This window comes from Papilio polytes, unplaced genomic scaffold (assembly GCF_000836215.1).
Source record: "Papilio polytes unplaced genomic scaffold, Ppol_1.0 DF824273.1, whole genome shotgun sequence".
NCBI lineage: Eukaryota > Metazoa > Arthropoda > Insecta > Lepidoptera > Papilionidae > Papilio > Papilio polytes.
Genome location: NW_013524931.1, coordinates 53,225 through 73,832, shown reverse-complemented (window position 1 = coordinate 73,832; position 20,608 = coordinate 53,225). Strand labels below are relative to the sequence as shown.

The 20,608-nt window shown below is 32.1% G+C and overlaps 1 protein-coding gene, 1 long non-coding RNA gene and 4 other non-coding genes across 6 annotated transcripts; 3 read left to right on the top strand and 3 right to left on the bottom strand.

Annotated features, from left to right (window-relative positions):
* The first annotated feature begins 237 nt into the window (after positions 1-237).
* Positions 238-2,209, top strand: LOC106103529 (alkylated DNA repair protein alkB homolog 1). Its single transcript, XM_013283312.1, has 4 exons — positions 238-554; positions 700-1,029; positions 1,353-1,546; positions 1,820-2,209. Exons 1-4 carry the CDS (start codon positions 405-407, stop codon positions 2,196-2,198), a joined length of 1,053 nt encoding a protein of 350 aa, XP_013138766.1. The 5' UTR covers positions 238-404; the 3' UTR covers positions 2,199-2,209.
* Positions 2,167-2,707, bottom strand: LOC106103555. The gene is made up of 2 exons (XR_001225625.1): positions 2,465-2,707; positions 2,167-2,324 (listed from the first exon to the last, which is right to left on the bottom strand). It is a non-coding gene; the product is annotated as an uncharacterized LOC106103555 (long non-coding RNA).
* Positions 2,708-10,183: 7,476 nt separating this feature from the next.
* On the bottom strand, positions 10,184-10,256 carry Trnam-cau. Its single transcript has one exon. It is a non-coding gene; the product is annotated as a tRNA-Met (tRNA).
* A 1,483-nt stretch (positions 10,257-11,739) lies between these two features.
* Trnam-cau lies at positions 11,740-11,812 on the top strand. Its single transcript has one exon. It is a non-coding gene; the product is annotated as a tRNA-Met (tRNA).
* Positions 11,813-15,263: 3,451 nt separating this feature from the next.
* Trnam-cau lies at positions 15,264-15,336 on the top strand. The gene has a single exon. It is a non-coding gene; the product is annotated as a tRNA-Met (tRNA).
* Positions 15,337-16,594: 1,258 nt separating this feature from the next.
* Positions 16,595-16,667, bottom strand: Trnam-cau. Its single transcript has one exon. It is a non-coding gene; the product is annotated as a tRNA-Met (tRNA).
* Between the last annotated feature and the right edge of the window lie 3,941 nt (positions 16,668-20,608).

Genomic DNA, 20,608 nt, shown 5'->3' with positions numbered 1-20,608 from the left:
AACTTGACAATTGACAATTCCAGGCTTCGGGTCAAAGTGTAGAGTATGTAAATAAAACTCGGGAGCAGAAATACAAGGGATGCCGGATATGTAAATCAATTAAATCTTTTTGATTTCATCATCATCGTCATCATAAACTTTTGCCTGCTCAGTGCTGGACACGTTTGCCTTTCTCGTATGCCTTTCACAGAATCTTTTTGATTTACTGACAAAAGTCACTAATAGGTGACATTTCGAGTGACGTTAGCTTTTGACGTCATTTATAGGACCAAATGAAAACAAAACACATTTTTGCAAAATATGTCTTCTTTATTGATTTCTCTTTTATCGCACTAATTGAATTTGATTAAGGATGATAACAGATATTGCTTGTAAAAGTTTTATTCAATATTGAAAATCTATGCATGTTAACTCAACTAATGAACATGAAGCGGACAATTGATCAAGTTAACGATAATAATTTCATGCATATTTTTAAATACTATAAGGGTAACAATAACAAGCCATCGTTTGAGAATGTAATATCATTCAAAAAAGATAGAGTTAGTGAAAAGGTAGGTTATGTATTATGGTAACTTACATAAGAATTTCTCATGTGTTCAACACGTTTCGGTAAATCTTTTGAGAACTTAAAGATTAAATTAATAATTGCATTTTATTGATTATTAGTATTCATGTTCTGACAAAATTAAATTTCAGGTTGAGGTGTTTATTCCTAACTATGTTATTGATGATGCTAGAACAGAGTTTCTGGGTTTAAAACCAGCAAATGTGTGGAAGACTTATAAATTTATACATCATCCGGGATTACTGCTTATTAAAAACCCATTTACAAGTGTGGGCCAGCGCTATTGGATAAGAAAATGTTTAGAACAGTATTCTAGAAAACCAAATAAAACCAACTTGGATATCGAAATAATTCTAAATGATTGGTGGAAAGAATGTTATAGGAAAGGAGAATGTGATGTAAAGTTACTTAAGAAGATGCGTTGGACAACTCTTGGATATCATCACAACTGGGACACTAAAGTACAAAGTTAATATTAATTTGTTTAATTATAAATATTAAGAATTACAACAGATGGTAATATTGATGTCATAAAATGGAAGGAATTAAAATTAACATACTCACAGTTCTATTGCTTCTGTAGATATTAATGGGAATCTAATCCCCTGGGCTTCTACCCTTCTTCCTTACAAAAACATTTAAAGGAAATCCCTCCCAAGTTATAAACATGCCTTTTTCTTCACTTTACTAATATCAAGTATTTCATTGTTATGACTTTATATTTTGAATTAATATTTAATCTTTACATTTCAAAATTGCAACATAATTCGTTCTATAATTACAGATATACAGGGAAGACAACAAATCAGTATTTCCTGAAGACTTGGCGGAACTTTGTGACTGCATGGCACAATATCTGGGATATGAAGATTTCAAAGCGGAGGCTGCAATTGTCAATTATTACCATTTGAGTTCAACTCTCTCGGCACATACTGATCACTCTGAGGTTAACTTGGAAGCTCCATTGTTCTCTTTTAGGTAATATAAAAAACAATAATAATTTCATTCTCTTTTATTAAACAGCGACAATAGGATGCATGTAGCCAGATTCAGTTTGGGCTAAAGATGTTTTTATGTATAATTAAAATAAAAAAGTTAATCTAGCAGTTGCTGTGTATAACATATTTTTTGTGAGGTTTATATTTATATTTAGTGTATTTTATTAACACCTAATCATTCAAATTGATTGTTATAACAGATAAAACTACTCTATCCTCATTTTTTTAAAATCAAATATTGATAATTTTACAGTTTTGGTCAATCAGCAATATTTTTAATTGGGGGAAGAGAGAAGAGTGTAACACCATCTGCAATTCTGCTTGAGAGTGGCGATATTGCCATTATGTCGAAAGAAGCACGTCTCTCATACCATGCTGTACCAAAAATTGTACCAGCAACATCGGAACCATGGAACAATCTGGAATTTTCTAAAGAAATTGTTGATAAACCAATAACATTTAAATATATCACAGATAAGCAACAGTTAATAAGTGATATGAATAATAATATAGATGAAGATGATTGGAATTTGTTTGGAAAATATGTAAAAGAATCCAGAATAAATATGAATGTACGACAAGTATTATATAGAAATCAAAAAAGTTTACATGATGTAGAGTTTATTAAATGATATTTATTGATAATTATTTTATTTTTCATAGTCCAGTGTCCATTTTAGGCTTCAAAGGTTAAAGTTTAAGTTTGAATTTATTTCTTCATAACATTTTATGTTGCCTTCTCGGTTGTTGTACGATTACTGTAAAAAAAAATACTATGTAATGTTCAGCTACAGTTCAACATTTTGCATTTTAATACCCCCTTTCTAAACGACTTTAATTCTAAACCTGGATCTGTTTACGATCCCCTACAAACAGGGTAAGTAACGATCTAATTTACCTTGTTCTTTTGGCTTGGTAACAAAACTTTCTATGCTTTTATGGTAGTCGCATATATCCCAAAAACATTTGATATAATTCTCCGAGTAGCAGTCGTGTTCATCGTTCCCTTTAAAATCCGCAAACCTATGCGTCGGTTTAAGACATTTAGTATATTTTAATGGGTTTGAAATTAAATACATGGTATTACGAGAATTTTGTTTTTATGTTGATAAATATTAAAGTGAAATTTATAATCATTTAAAAGTCAGTCTGACGTTTTCACTCATTGTTTTTTTTAATTCACTAGCCAGCTTTGATTATTCAAATCTACATATAGGTTAGAATTCTATAGGGTCAAAAAATATATAATTGTACCGTGGTTGAGTTCGGAGCGTACGTGGAAACGAAAAATAATAATAACACTAGTAACGTTTTATACTGGGTTATGTCATACTTTATATTTATATGAAGTTACGAGTACTATTTCTGGTACATTTGTATAAACTACATCGACTAAATGTAACAGTCAATTTGTAAAAGTGCAGCACCGAAAGCTTTTAGCTGAAATTGGCGTTTCCATTGAGAACTTAAATCGTACGAATTTGTCGTCAGCTAGTAGCTAGCAACTTACAAGGGCCGGCCGATATTGTGCGGCGCAGTCAACTGCTGATTCGAGAATCCAATGAATAGATGCGCCCGATACAAAGAGCCCGCTCGAATATTGAAGCTTCAGCTTGAGTGTTCAAATGAACAATATTGTGAGGAAGGGTAAATTAAAATTTGCTTGTAGCTTTCGGGAAGTTTAATATATGTTATATACACAGATGCACACAGTTAATAATATATGAGAGATTGAATGCCACCGTACATACGTATGGAGCACTTCTGTCCGGGAAAACGTAAAGCTTTAATATTCCAAGTATCATTCCATGCATCGGATATTAAGTCTACTATTTTCAATTAAACATTTTTTCAATGAGAAAATTCTATTCCCCCTTCTTTTATTTTCCCCTCTGCAGCTAAAAATCTCCTTTAAATTACCTTCGTGTTCCGTCAAAACAAATTAAACAGCCTACGCCCAAACCATTGCTTCTTGCATGAAATTTTAGTAATTACTTTTTCAAACACATTTCGTGCTATTGTAGCAAGTTGTGAAAACATCAATCACTTTGACTGACCCGAGCTAGGAAATGGATATTTAATAGTATTAAGCCGTTTTTTATTGCACAAGAGAAATTCAGCTGTTTCTAAAAATTTTACATACATTTTTGTGTTTAACGTTCATCAGAATTTTTTAAGTATAAACGATATGTCGATTCGTATACACGAATAATATTCATTGGGTAATAGAGTAGTGAAAAATGTTGCCTTCAGTAACAATAATAAGCTATCTGTATTACCTTCACGCAAGCGAGTTAATTAAGAAAGTTGCTCGCCGTTGTGGCTTACTAGTTCACACTAACATCTCTATACAATACTCTGGTATATAGAATATCTAAAGCTTAACAAATCTAATACTTGTTATTAATTTCTGTACATTTTTAACACACTTGTTCCCCTGCAGTTTCATCCGCATGAAATTGTGAATATTTTGTGACATTATTAAATTTGTCAAATTATCAATTGCAAATGTCAAAATGACATGTCATGATGACAACCATGGCAATCTTACTTCCTTGATGTTGGCAGCTTGTAGTTTATGGCCCCTTTTCCACACTAAGGTTTTTACCCCATTTAAGTACTTCTATGTTTAAGAGCGTGACCATAAAGAGCCTAAAGCGTGACATGAGTGTAGGGCTTTTTATTAAAGAAAGAATTATTAAAAAATATGCTTTGATTACTGATATCTTACCTCACAAAGTAGTGTATGTTTACGCTTTATTATATTAAGTATAGAAGTAAAGATATAGAAGATAGCAGAAATCATAACATCGATATTTCATAATAGACTGGTTTTAGGCAATAGTTAAAATCACATTCATGTAACTAGCAAGATATCTGTCATACTAGTTACTTATGACGTAATAGTAATTATTACTAATAATAATTTATAGCTACACCTGAAGATAAAGAATACATTTGATTTTATTTCTTTAACTATATGGTTTTCTTAATACTGGTGAGCTGATAACAAACTAATTAGTTTATATCGGATCTGCATCGAATCGTTTGTCTCGTGTATTACGGCCATTGTGTACAGTCGCATCAATTTCACTTTGAAAGCAATAAGCTTGTTTACAAACACGCTTTGTACTTTGTGGTCGGGGATTAACAGAGCGTTTCCCCAATATTACGCCACTATACTATTCTCTGTATGCTATTTTGCAATACATATGTATATCGGACAGAAAGATGCTAAGCAATATTCCTAAACAGCTCCACTTATAAATTGCATCAGTTCTGCTAAATAAAATAAACGTCTAGTATATAGTTTAAAGTTAAAAGAAAAAGGAAGACTTGGTTTCATTTGTTTTAGAATATCTATACGCATATGGCGGGTTTATTACGGTGTATGTTGTTAAGGTTATTCGATTTAAATTTCCAAGGCAAGATAATGCAATAGTGGCTTAAAGGCAAAGGTGAAACAAATTGAGTGGTCGTTGTAAGCCGCAGCGTTGGTTCACGATGCAACTTTTGTAATTAGCCCGTTGTTTGTTGCGTTTTACCAATGCTTTTACATGTGAAATAAATTAACATAAATTAAGTAACTGTGAAATATGAACACATTGATATGGATTTTTTTATTTAATGTTAATTGCATTTTTTTGTCACAGTTATGGATTTTCGGAATACAGCTCAAAAATTTTATTTGTTTCTAATCCAGGCCGATATTGATTTGCATATTGATGTTTACCTACAGATGTGAATTGTGCAAAAGATACATATTTATTTTATAAAATACCATCACTGTGTTGTAAAGTTTTTTTTTTTATTATTTAGATTATTGCTTTCAGTTTATCGGTTTTACATAATTAATAGCTTTCGCCCGCGACTCTGTCCTCGTGGAATTAAAAAAAAAGTGAGTAGTAGTAACTGTAACAAATTTCACCGAAATTCGTTCAGCCGTTAAGCTAGAACCTCTAACGTCCATCAATCTATCTAAACTTTCGCAATCATAATATTAGTATGATTATACGAGTTCCTTCACGTCTCTAGCTCTTTTGTCGCATCTCTTCAAATTGAATTACTTAAACATAATAAATAACCCAATTTCTTCAGCCAGTACGAACACTGGAGCCATTAAAACTTAAATTCGTTTTAGCTTCACTATCACAGTCTTGAAAGTGTCTCCATTTAACCTGTTAAAATTTATATCATCTCTTACATTTCCTCGTACTGTCTAAGACATGCGACTATATTTGTATATAATTATACAGTTTTTTTTGTAAGTCATTATTAAAATCAGTTTTCTATAGCATTTTCAAATGAAATGTTTCCAGTATTCGTTTCAAACATCCATATTTTACTTTTTAATTAGAAAATACTCTATGATGAAAAACTAAAGCATATAGATTTATAACTCGAAATGTAATGGTTAGTGATCCGCGTAATAAGCGCTTTGAGTATTGATGAGTAGTGAACCGTGTTCTACACATATTTGCTATACAATTTCTAAGTATTAATGTGTATTAAACGCTACGAATTATACTCGTGAATTAAAGGTTATTGGTACATACAGTGAAAGAAATAAATTCACTCTCTCATACTGGTAGTTATGTTGTATTATAGGTACGAATATGGTACAGGAAGCGTACTAAGTGCATATCACTCAAACAATGTATTATACTCGAGTATTAAATGTTACTAGTACATATTGAACGAATCAAATTCGGTCTCTTACTTTTACAGTTTGCTGTACTATCGGTACGAATATAGTACAGCAAACGTACTAAGCATGTACATGTCGCTACTACAAGTTTTCAGTCGTAGTAAAATGTGAGCTTCGCCACAAATGTCTTCGAATGTAGAACTTAGAGCAGGCGCACACCTTTGACTCATCTATCGCACGACAGTTGTGCGATCGTCGATTGTTTCAGCCAAGCCAACTGTTTAGTTGCACAATTAAAAATCGAATAGTATGCGTACCTCCATTTAAGCTCATTGTAATCCATATAAGACTAAACAGTTGTGCAATAGATTAGTTCCAGGTGAATGCAAGCTCTAAGAATGAAGCTGAAAGTAGGATTGTTTTATACTTTTAATTCGAAGTAACAATTGCAATTGTATGTAATATAATTCACTGGTTTATTCATTTATTACACTCGTACTTCGGAGCTGCTGTTCACAGATTTCATCAAAAATTACTCACTTGATCCAATGTTGGAGCGCTCGAGTTGCCGAGGTCTTGAATAAACTGTAACAATCGTAACCTATATACCTCCTACTTGAATATAAGATTAACTTCCCACGTTACACGCTTTGTGTTCTATTATGTGGTGAAATTATAATTTTGCATAGTTCAATTAGAACTTTCTTGAACGGTGTTGAAGAACTTACAGAAGACAACTTTAAAACACTAGAATTGCAATGAAATCAACAAGAAACTCTTTTGTTTTTTCCATGTATACAATCAGGCCATTACTTATTAAAAAAAACCACAAAGATATTCTTTACTTTTTTTACTATGGACCGGATGTATTTTAAATATAAATATGATTCATTTAAATCTACTCGATAAATCATAGTGTTATTTTCCAGTTGTACTGAATTTCATTTTATTTTCACAAAAGCAGTAATCAAATTAAACAAGTCCGGGCGTCGTTACGGTGCATAATTCGTAAAGCTTCAAAAAATATTTTTATGTCGATTTTTCTCATTAGTTGGTGTTGGTGCTATTCAATGCTTTTTATTTGTAAACAGAAAATTGAGAAAAATAATGAACGAAATTGTGGTCCTTTAGAGTTCGGCAAACGTGCACTGAGAAATTTTACTGTTTTAATTCACAATTTAACCAATATCCTTTTTTTAACTAATTTGAAATAACATCTTAAAAAATGATGTGCAATAAATGTGCTCACTTAATTTAAAAAAAAACTCATCTTGTGTCATAATTATACGTGAAACTCAATTTTTGGAAACATTCTTTCACATCTGAAGCACATGAATATGTATGATGTCACGGCATATTAAAATGTATGAAGTTTGCTCGAATACTGTAACTCACAGACATCTAATGTTTGTGTTGGGTTCTGCCGAATTCTCTTTTAAGTGTGCTGTTAATTCAAGTACACGTTTTATGTACTCTTATTTTGTCTGCGAATGAAAATTATTTTGATAACCATGTTGTTTTTGGGAAGCGTTATAAATGAATGTTTCTTTTTGTAACGAAAATGGATGATAAAGTTATTTTTTCTTGCAGATTGTAAGTAAATATTTGGAAACTATAATATCCATGAAAACGCATTCAATTTGTATGACGTTAAGTAAAGTCAGGATTCCTTTGTCCATAAATAATTGAAAGAGGAATATTTTAAATGGAATAATTATGATTAAACCAATCCACAGAGAATACTTTTCCATTACAGCACTGAAATAATGAGACAAGGCATGACGTAACAAAAATGTTGAGATAAATGAATTTAAATTAATTTTCCATTCATGTCTGCGACATTTGTTATTCTTATATCAAAGAAAAATTAGCATTAGAGTTAATTGAGTATTTTACTTATTTCTATTTTCATTAGCCTTCGTCTTTTGAGCATCGCTATTTTACAATCGTCTCCTTTAGGGGTGGTGTATCCTAGAGAGTCGAACAATATATAAATTAATACTATTTTTAATAAGACCACATTAATACTAGCTGCAATGCTTCTAGATCTAGCCTAGATCATCGGCTAACGACGCCAATGCATTGTCTTTATTTTGTGCACGAAAAAATACATACGTGTGAAAAATTAACTCAATTATTTAAATTCAAACATTGTAACTATATTTAACAAGCTATCATACTATAGATATGTACGTACGTAAATATTAAAAACTACTAGAGTAAGTCATGATTTAAACGGCCGAAGTTATTGTTTTGACTTGATAGATAAATTAAATTGAAACCCAAACCGGGATGTTTAGTCAAAGTCTATGGCGACTGTTGGATCTCCGATCGTTTGAACATTCGAATAACATTCATGCATATTAATAGGTCCTATCTACATAACGATTTCGATTGAAATGCTTCGAATTATCAAAATTTCAGACTAAACTCTGTTAACTGAACAAAGAGTCATACTGTGCTAGCTTTCGCCCACGAAACCGTCCCCGTGGAATTTAAAAAAAAGCAAAAGTTTGTCTATGTGTTCTACCAGACTATCCTCTACATCTATACCGAATTTTATCGGAATCTATCAAGCCGTTTAGGCTACAATCTCTAACAAACATCCATCCATCTAAAATTTCGCATTTATGATATTATTTTACACAATCAGGTAACAAACTATGAAGCTGTGTGAAGTCTTGTATAAAGCGACAAGTTTATAGCGCGTTGTGATGTTGACAGAAATGCAGTCGGTTCGCGTTACTCAAATACTCTTGTCGGATAACATTCCTCAGCCACCACAAAACGTCACATGCCATAGCTAGATGCGCAATATTGCTGCACATAGAAAAGCTTGTAAGAAATAATAGAAATATATGAAAGCAAATGTAGAATAAATTGTAATTTTGCTTTTATTTCTTTTAACAATTTCTATATCGTATTGTTTTGTAGTTTTCTATAAATTCGATTCACGTAAAAAGTACTAAGCCGATTTAAAAAATTCTATCATCAATGGAAAGGTAATACATGTGAGTCAATATATTTAATCCATGCAGACGAAGACGCGAGCAACCGATAGTAAAGAATGATCGCCCAAATAATAGTTAAAATGTAAAAAAAATATTGGTGATTGTTTTGACCTATGTAAAAAAAATATGTATGTGAAAATTCTTGTAACTTGAAAGCCAAATTTAACCTTAGAACTTAAAGAAACAGCGTACTTCTTTATGAACAAAGCACGAGAACCCGGTGTTAATTGCTTCCCGTTTACAAAGATGCTTAAAGCGGTAGCTGCAGGTATTAGCACTAGATTACATTTTAGTTTAGTTATACCATAGAAAATTTCCGAGAATTAAAAGAAGACATTTAAATGACGGTAGTAACGCAAACCTTTACCTAAACCATCGCACAACTGTTTAGTCGCGCTTTAATTCTTATGACCTTATATTGAGGTGCGCATACACGATTTTTAGTTGTACAACTAAACAGTTGAATTAGCTGCGAGACAATCGAGAATCGCACAACACTTGTGCGATAGTTTAGTCAAAGGTGTGCGCCCACTCTAAGCAAAGGGACTAAAGATATTTCTTTTATTACTTATGATAAAAATAATTCCAAGTCGTTTGGTTGGTCCAATATAAATGTCTCGTAAATTTTGAGTCCTTCAGAAACTTCGGACTATCGCAACTCTTACAATATTGAGTTACTACTTTTATCAAGTAGTAACTCAATATTGTTACTTCAAACAGACCGCACTGATTACACAAAAGTCCAAACTTTCCGGAAATATCTCCCCGCAAGTGAATCAACTTTGGTCGATGTTTTTTTTTTCTGTAACAATTTTTATTTTCATTTTCCCTTACAAGTGTAGTTGTTAAAAAAGTATTTTATTTCTACTTATTTTATCAGATTAAAAAATGAACATAATTCTTTAAATAATTTAGTTCTTCAAGTTTTATTACATCATGACTTCATTGAAAAAAAAAATGCCCCGGGTGAGGATCGAACTCACGACCTTAAGATTATGAGACTTACGCGCTGCCTACTGCGCCACCGAGGCTATGTGTAACAATAGGAAATATTTACCCGAAATAATATTGTCATTTGCTTCATTTGTGTACTATAAAAAATTCAATAAGGAAAAACGTGTAACAGTTTTTCATGCAAAAAATTTAACTCATATACAAATGTAATTCTCTGTAAGCCCCAAAGTAGACAACTAAAGAGAAATCAACAGATAACTAAATATAATAATAATGAGTTTAATTTACCCAATAGGTGCATACGATCGCGACGCGTGCAAAAGGGTACATAAAATTTGCACATAAAAATTTAGGAATCATTCTTTTGCGTCACATGCAAATGCGCATGAATATGGAAATGTGGCGGTATGTTAATATGTGTGAACTTGGCCCAAACGTAGAAATCTACGAAAACGTCATATTGGAGTCAGGCAAAATAATTTCTAATCTCTGATAACAGTCAAGAAGTAAAAGTATCCGAAAATACTCATAACATAAGTAAGTTGCGTAGTATTTCCACGTTATTTTTATAGCGGCCGTATTTGAAAAAACTAAATTATGTAGATAGTCCTGTTGTTATACATCCAGTAGTACTAGATCGTAATTCGTATATTTAAAGTATTTTTCTTTTTTATATATTTACGGGATCAACTGCCAGTCACCTGAAGTAAGCCAATGTACAAACTTCATCATACATCTTCGTAATATATCGTCTACAGATCCAATGCACCTGTAGGTATGGTCTGACCGAAACGAGATGGATCACCAAATAAATCTCTCACATGTCCAGATGGTCCCAAAGGAACGTGCTACGAAAATACAACGACCACCCCTCTGTTCCAAACATCCATTGTTCCTATTTTGTAAAAAGACCCGAGACAGTTATAGGATTTTTTCTACAAAAAAAATCATTATTCATTTTCAAAAAACAACTATTTTACAATAATAAACACTAAAAGTAAATTAATAACTTTGTAAGAAGTAATTTTAATAGAAGAAACGTTGCAGCTATCAGGTGACGTTAAAATGTTTAAACTAACCCAATGCAAAAAAAAAAAAGAATACAAGCCGCATAGAAGTAAATAAAAAAAAACTAAGTTAAAATTTAAGTATCAATTATCTTCGCCTGCCAGAATTAATAAAAATATAGCCTATGTTACTTACAAATCAATTACCTTTCTAATGGTGAAGAATTTTTGAAATCGGGCCTGTAGTTTTTACGTGAATCGAATACATAGAAAAATACAAATCTTTTCTCTTTAAATGTTAGTATATACTAGCTGTTACTCTTGACTTCGCCCGCATAAAATTAGAAAATAATAAAATGTAGGTAGCCTATGTTACTCACTGATAACGTAGCTTTTTAATGTTGAAATAATTTTTGACATCGGTCCAGTGGTTTTTGAGTTACTTACATACAAAAATACAAATCTTTCCCTTTATAATACCAGTATAACTAGGAAAAATATAGATTATAAACAAGAGTTTTTGCTATCCTATATCAGTGTATGGTTGTGTATAGCCTCGGTGGCGCAGTAGGCAGCGCGTAAGTCTCATAATCTTAAGGTCGTGAGTTCGATCCTCACCCGGGGCATACTTTTTGCATACATTCAGAAACAACACATTGTTTACATCTAACTGGAGTTACAGTAGTTTTTTGTTTTATAAACATGCCTAAAAAGAATAGATAAGAGATATAGAGAATAACTAGAAAATAATCTTATTAGGAATATTGATACTAGGTTTTGTTCACGACTTCGTCCACGTGGAATTAAAAAAACAAATAGCCTAGGTGTTCTTTCAGATTATCATCTACATTTATGCCAAATTTCATCCAGATCAGTTACCCCGTTTAGGCTACAAACTCTAACAAACATCTATCCATCTATCTTAACTTTCGTATGTATATTATTAGTATGATTAAACATAACTATAACAAACAAAATGTTCTATACTTTTTACACACCTAAAGAGGCACAATATTAAGGTGCTAGTACAACATACGCACAAAGCAAACTGCAATATCTACATATTAATAACAAACAAGCAGACAGAGTACCGTAGTAATATCAGGAGCGTGTCCGTGCCCCAGCCGCAAACTACAAAGGATGTTTGCAAACTGCCTAATTGGTTCCAAAGCGAAATTAATGCGTATATGCCATTTGTATACGACAGACAACTTACTAGATAAAGTATCAATTTAATATTAAACTACAATAAATTGTGACGTATAAAATCGTTTAACTTTTTAAATGAATAAAGTCAAGGGAAACGCGCAATGTATAACGCCACAAATAGTATTAAAACTATATATTGTATTTATAAAGTTATGAAATGTTAACAGTCGTAGTGGAGCATTGAAAACCATGACCTTATTCATCACCGGCACAATTAGGACACGGCAAAATGAATTCTGTCACCGCAATACAATTGTGCTAGCTTTGTATTCAAAAATGTTAAATACACGGCATACATATTATTACCAACTAGCTGTTCCTCGCGACTTCGTCAGCGTGAAATAAAAAATAAAGAAATTTAGCCTATGTACTCAGTGAAAACGTAGCTTTTCAATGATGAAATATTTTTTTTTTAATCGGCTAAGTAATTTTTGAGTTTGCCTTGCCTGTTTATAATAAAAGTTTAGATTAATACACAATAAAAAAATACAATTAAATATGGCAATTACATTTAATTTAAATTATTGAAATAATTATAGGCGTAATAACAGCTTACATATCTCTGTCTTGAGTAGTAGTTGTACGGCTTAGCAAATAAAACCGTAGACTGCAGGGCACAGCGTATAATGTAGTAAGAGAAATTAAACCATTTTGCACTGTGTGCCGTGCCATAGTCGCATGTATTATATCTACAGGGAGGATCGAGAATATAGGTCGCGCGTTGATGATTCTTTAGTGCAAATAGGGTTTTAGTTGAGTATATTAATGCAAACTGTAACAAAAGTAAACACGAGCGAGGCAAGACTACATCCACGTTCTCGTGCTTCGTTTTATGTGAATTAATAAGATGGTACTTCATGAATATTAAGGCAAGTGTAATATATAGCAAGGACGTTAGTTATGAGTGGAGGTACACCGGTAGAGGTAGACCTGGAAAGATATGGATGGATTACGTGATCAAGAAGGGAGTGATGACTAATATGATGGATGATAGAGGTATTTGGAGGACGAAAACCTGGTGCACCGACTCTACGGGAGTAGGATAGGATGAGGTAACAGAATTGGGTATTTTCAATGCCTTTAGGTATTTCATATTGAAAATTATACATCATCACAATATGTCAGCTATCTAGTGACAATATTTAGTACAAATTATTACAATTATTACACTAGTTTACATGTTAAATGTTTTAGTAAATAAAATGTTTAATTTTTCTATTTTCCAACATCTTGCAGAAGTGATTAAAAAAATGAACAATTTTTAATGTTAAGTTTCTACGTATTAAAATAATTATTGTATACCTATAATTGGATTTGTTATCATTCTTGTGTTTTATAATTTATTTCTTATATAATTATTTTAAAACTTGTACTTTATAAATAAATAAATATGAATAACAATAATATAACTGCTTTAATCGTATAAACCACAATATGCGAATGCGAAGCTGGTTTGTTAATAAGATTATCGGTCTCAAAGTGAAATTGATATATGCTTATGTATCCATAATGCTCCTTGCACACAACAGGAAGGCATCGGTAGAGCAATAGCAAATAACAATGTGCTGTATACGATGAATAGTTAGGATTAGTGTTCAATTCTGGAATTATATTAAAATACTGTTGTTTTTAACGTAAAACCTAATTTGGTTGTAGATTCAGAATAATAGTTAGTGTCTCTTTAGAAATCCAGATAAAGGTTTACAGGATTAAGGATTTTTTTCTGCCATCTGTCTAATTTGTAAATGTCAATCGAGCTGTATTTCTATATATTAATTCGTTTAAAATGTAACGTTTTGAATTTTATCGCGTTATTGGAATTGATAAAATTATCCCCAGCGCTTCAACAAATATAGCGTTCATTTTACGCGAATATTAGATAGATGTTAATTGATTAAATTAAGTTAAATTGATCATTAGATAAATTAATTAAAACCTGATTTTATGTGGAGTGGAAGCAATTCCGCGTTTCGTCTGATCAATGTGGTGCCGGAGGCCTATTTTTAGTCCCTTTCCCTTTACATCCTTTTCGTCAGAGAAAAGTATGGAAATGGAAAAGTGGTTTAGACGCTGGAGGAGACGCATAGGAAGGGGAAATGTCTTTATGTGCGTCTCCTCCTCCGTCGGTTAAGGAGAGGCAACGCATCTGCAATTGCGGATGTTTATGAGCAGCGATCGCTTTCCATTTCGATGGTTTCAGATGGCCGCTTGCTCGTTTGCTACCTTACATTATAAAAAAAATGTAATTAAATTTACAGTAGGTATTGACGATTAACGTTATAGCTACAATAACACATATAAATAATGGTAATTTAAATCGGAAGTTAACTTGTCGAGGGTGCGGAAAAACGATTATCAGCAATCGGTATACACTAACGAAGAGAGGGGGACGAGAATAACCTGTCCCATGGGCGACACTTGTGAAATCAACGCCAGAGAAAATATATAGTAAGCAATTTCTATTTGTGCAAGCTACACAGTCGTTAATTTCAATGATTTAACAAACGATTCCCTATAGGCGGGACGCGGTAACGTTTTCTCTTATATGATCGATATAGATTTGTTCTAGCCAATATTATACGCCTAGTTTTAACAACTTCAACTATGGAAAGGAATGACAGTTGTAAAATTTTGCACAGTACATTTTCTTTTGCTATGGATAACAAAACTAGTAATAAGAAGAAAAAATATGTATATCTCTAAAAAATAAATAAAAATAGTTAAAAAAAAACAAGGTAAAAAACTAATAAAAAGAGATGTCATTACAAAGACAATAAGGTTGCTACAAGAACTACAGCAGCAGGAAATAAGGAAAATGAAAAAAAAACCAAATGTTTATATTTAATTCTTCCATTATTTTTTAACATAGCCTCGGTGGCGCAGTAGGCAGCGCGTAAGTCTCATAATCTTAAGGTCGTGAGTTCGATCCTCACCCGGGGCAGAATTTTTTACTTTTACCGTAAAATTTGTTCATATATCTCCAAAACTTATTGTGCTACCTTAAGAGACGGCATTCAAAAACTAAATTCACTACAACACTATACATTTAAGCAGAAAAGTAATAATGAATATTAAAAAAAAAGGAATACTTTTAATAGAAGTTGTTTTGCTAGAAAAAAATCTACAGTGAAAAATTCTGAATGTTCCACTTATTAAGACAGACTGTTGATAGATTAATATCACTCTTCAACCAATTAGAGCGGCCACAATGCCTTTGTACTTTGTGGTCGGTGAAGCGCAGCGGTCTCAATATTGCGAGACACCGTCATCATTTGTCTGAATCCTTGCTAATATTTATAACCATACATATATAAATCTCACCTTTAACCTAAATCACGTATAGATTAATAAAGATAATACCTTCGTTGTGTTAGGAAAAAAATTAGTAGCGTGTTGTAGAGTTCGCGCAACTCTAGATTATCGGCATAAACGTCACGTCCCTAGCTGACAGCTGTCAATGTCACTAGAAGTATGGATAGATTGGCGCGCAACTTGAGTCTTGACGAGAAGTGTTGCTCTGAGTTTAAAGCGACAGTATCAATTAAATAAGTTGTCTAATAGTAGAGAGTATTCGTTTTCTTACTTAACTCCTACATGTAGCTTTAAATCTTAGATTTTAATATCATATTTGCTATGCCTAGACACATATCACCACATTGTAATAATTGAATTAAGAATTAATAGTCTCGATAAACGAAATTCTAAACATTGCACTTTGCTCAATGCTGTGGTCAAGACAATTATGATATTTCAAGAATTAAGGATTCTGTATATTGTTGTAAAATCTTAAATGTAATAGTTATAAATAAGTACGGAGACATTAACAAAGTCTCTAACACATCTACATAATTGTAACGCACAAGAAGTTAATACTACGAACTAACCCAATTTGGTAAAAGTTTGGATTTACGATTTTAGTTAGTAGTCTTGCAGTGTGTAAAGTTGTATCGTCCTTGTGAATTTAATGTTTGAAATTAGAATTACGTTTTTATACTAAAAGGTTGTCATCGAGAAATAGTTAAAACGTTATAAAAACCATAGTAATAAAAAATACTAGTACAAAAACTGTACAATTTTCTTACTTATTCTAAGGTAAGTACAGTTTTATCATTGTCTACATTAAACATTTGACAGTATTTTCAGTTAATTTTAATAGCTATTTGTTTAAAACTAAATAATTTTCAATCTATAAAAAATAATGCCCCGGGTGAGGATCGAACTCACGACCTTAAGATTATGAGACTTACGCGCTGCCTACTGCGCCACCGAGGCTACATTTTATTTTTCTAATTCTCCTGTAAAAAATTGATGTAACTACAGCTCAGAAGCTTTCATGTCCTGAAACTCTGATTCATTTACTAAAGATGTCTACTTCTAAGCTTACTGGAGTAAACTGAAGTAAAAACAAGGAAAAGTCCTTCTTAAAATCCAACACAAGTTAGGTAAGATGTTTTTATGGAAACCCAATTTGTGAAATCATCGCCATAGCTTTGCTATTTTATTATCTTGTTATCTTTTATAGCTGAAGCGTAACTTACTGCTTATTGAGGCCAAACAAAATGCTCTTATGTCGAAAATTAACAAGTGCCTATCGTATAGCTTACGACCAAAAGTATCTTCTTTAAGATTCTTATATTCAAAAGAAATAATTTTGGATGGATGGATGTTTGTTAGAGTTTGAAGCGTAAACTGAACGGATTTCGAAGTAATTTGGCAAAGATGTAGAGCATAGTCTTAAAGAACTCAACAGCTACTTACTTTTGTTTTTCAAATTCTGCGCGGACGCAGTCCTAGGCGAAAGGTTCAAATAGCAGAACTGGCTTCAGAATAACTTAAACATTGTGATCTATTTAAATTGTTACAAGTTCTTAATTGGAATTTGTTTACCTACATTGCGGGGTAATTCATCTTGTAGGTGTAATTCAAAGGCAGTTCGCGAAATGTAAGCGAGGCGGCGTGAGTTTTGTTGCTTGTAAATTATTCCGCTGTTATACTTAATCTCTTGTTTCCTTACAGACTTAGCAAAATGTGAAATAGTATTCTGTAACTATTTTATATGGAAAGTGAGCTTTTTTACTTGGTTTAATGTCGACAATACTGTTAAATATACGATACTGTATAATTTACTATACAAAAAACTTGTATTGATTTTAATAATACAATACTTAAGTAATTACTCCAGAAACTCAGTCGAGAGTAACTCTATTCACTTATTAAAAAGCAAATTATTTGTACTTATTTGTTGTGGACGTTATAAATATTAATACATTAATCAAAGAATAAACAAGTTGCTTCTTGTTCAGTTGCTCGTTAAGTTTGAGTCTCGGAAACTCATGTGTACAGTTGGGAGTTTGTGTACTGCGCAAGTTGTGTTCAAACCAAGTTACCTCACAAAGTGTGAACATGTGTACCTACCTTGATATACGAGTAACTAGATGTGTGTACCTCTACCCACGAGTAAATTTTAGAACGTATACTATGTTATCTACAGAGATATTAGTTCGTAAGTTTAATCAAAAAATGAGGCGATAATAGTGTAGTTTAATTCTAAGATTTTAATTTATTTACTACTAGATTTTTCGCCGACGCCGTTCGGATTAAATAGCCGATGTGTTCTTCCAGACTAACCTCTGCATCCATAACAAATGTCATCGAAATCCATCTAAACTTCCGCATTTATAATATTAGTATGATTATTTAGAAATCAGTATGATTTATATTTCCAAAAATTGAGTTTTTTCTTTTTAAACAAATAATGTCTAAGGTGCGAAATTTAAATACAAATTATATTGGAATTTAGAAGTTGTGGAAACTATATTATGAAATCTAAGAGTATTGTTGAATAAAATTAGATGTCCTGAAAATGATTGCATGCTAGGAAAGTTTTTCCTAAAGTGAAGATATATGAAGAGTTCATGAAGAATGGTTCATCAAACTCAAGGCTTGATAAAGCGGGGAATAATAAACGTGACATGAATTTTGTCCACAAACGGTTGGGGACGCTTTATGCAATCACACTGATTTTTTTTGGAATGTGGATGTGTAAACATCTATGCCTGTGTCACGAATCAAAATAATTTCTGCCTCAACGTCCCATTTGCAGCAGAAGACATTTATTTAAATTATTGAAACCAAAATTTTAAAATCCCTTGTGTTTGAGTTGGCGGATATTTATTTAAGAAATAAGTTACATAATTTAGTTTTGTTAGTTTTAGATTTATTGGGCGTTAAAGTCGCTTCGCGTCAAAAAAAAGATCGTTACTTAATTATTTTACGGTCGCAAACTTGTATATTTAAAAATTACAACAATTTGTTTATTATTATTTAAACCGCTCTCCAATTTAGATTTAGTTTATAACGAGGCTTTTAAACTATAAACTATTAGTACTAACTGTTGAAGCAATTCGTGCGGCGCGGCGCAAACTTTTAATAATCACTCGAGTCCCATCAGCGTTTAGTGCGCGCATAACTTATTTACTGAAGTTAGATGCGCTCGAGGGCTGCAAGATGTTGCATAACATCGTCCTTCCTAACATCTTGACATACATATAACACTTATTACGTTGCTTAGTAGCCATATAACAATTTTTTATGCTAGCTTTCTCTAATTTAAAAAAAATAACATTGTTTTTCTAATCTTAGGAAGGTAGGCAACGGAGTGAAAATTGGGAGTAGTCAGTAGTCTCATAAGAGGCTCTACAAGGAGTCGATCAGGCGCTTATTAGCTTAGTATTTTTCTAGATGTCTGCACAAAATTTAAACGTTATCGTAAACGTCGTTGGAAATTTTCCAATTTAAAAGTAATGTTAATTTTTTTTCTAACTTTCGTCTTATAAAAATCATTTGAATCAAAATTTATACATTTGAATTTACTTAATCGATATTTAAATATTTAGTCACATCGTGTAGACTGAATACCCTTATTAATACTATTTTTTAAAGAATAATAGAGTGGATACTCTAAATACGATTGCAATCACAAATCTGTGGTAAATAAAAAGGTTCATCTCGCCTTTGCCACGAAACACAATGGCTTCGAAATTGCATTCCGCTTTCTGTTATTAAGAATCGTTCAAAGGCGAACGCAATTGCAATGATAACGAAATAAGAGAGGATCGGAAGGAGCTTTGTACAATCAGTGGCATTTATTCTTCAACGTGCAGACCGAGGGACACGTTTCTTGTCCACGTTAATTATAATAACTTAGATTTTCGTACTTTTCGTTGGAAATCTCTAATTTAAAATATCCAAATATTGAATAGATAATTACGTCAAACTGATAGAAGGAGCATTACGTAGAATGGGATTATTGAAGGTTCTTCTACTTTTAAACGATATTTACTATTAGAAAAAAATGATCTTATAATATAGTCTTTGAAACAATACACTTCGAAAAACACGACTGTCTAGTTACTTCGAATACGCATGTATGGATTTACAGCAATATTGAAAGATTTAGAGTCAATCCTATCAAATTCTTGTACACTGTCAGATAACAATCTAACGTGTAAAAAAAATTTATGCAAATATCGGATTTTGTTACTCGCCTCTAAGCCAGCGGTGGGACAGGCCCTTAGATTAAGAATATAAAATAATTTACTAATTGTTTGACTTACAAAAGTTATACTAAGGTCTAAATATGACGTAAAGTCATTTCTTCAAGCCAAGTCCCTGTAGTATTAAGAAGTTTGCGAACCCCTGACAACTGTCAATTCGTGTTATTCACCCTACGTCGAACTGTAGTCCCACTTGATGTAGGGTGAATACTATGTGCTTTAAATATATAGATATATATATATCTTACCGTATATAATAGGTTGTAACACTTGTTTTTGAAACCTACCGCTGACACTGCTGCAAATACTTGACTTTAAACTATACTATACTAATTATAATACTCGTAATATGCAAAGTAACCATCACTAAGTGTTGTTTTGCCACTATACCTGCCAGAAATTCAGATATCAACTTGGCCTTTTGTATTAAAAGTCAATACAACAACTGTATCCATACATTTTTAGTACACCGAAAATGAGAGCGACATTTGTAAGTTATTTTTAGGATAACAACGAATCAGTATCATTTAAAATACGTATAAGGGATACGGCGATGAGAAGACGAAATAAAAACAAAATACACCAAAAACAAAATATTCTCAAAAAAACAGTACACTAAAAAGTAACGAAATAATTCCTTGAAAATAGTAAACCTAC

Bases quoted from the DNA above. Each gene is read 5' to 3' on its own strand.
- LOC106103529 (XM_013283312.1), top strand. From the start codon at position 405: ATGTTAACTCAACTAATGAACATGAAGCGGACAATTGATCAAGTTAAC. The intron at 1,030-1,352 runs GTACAAAGTTAA...CTATAATTACAG, and splicing joins ATCACAACTGGGACACTAAA to ATATACAGGGAAGACAACAA. The intron at 1,547-1,819 runs GTAATATAAAAA...ATAATTTTACAG, and splicing joins GCTCCATTGTTCTCTTTTAG to TTTTGGTCAATCAGCAATAT.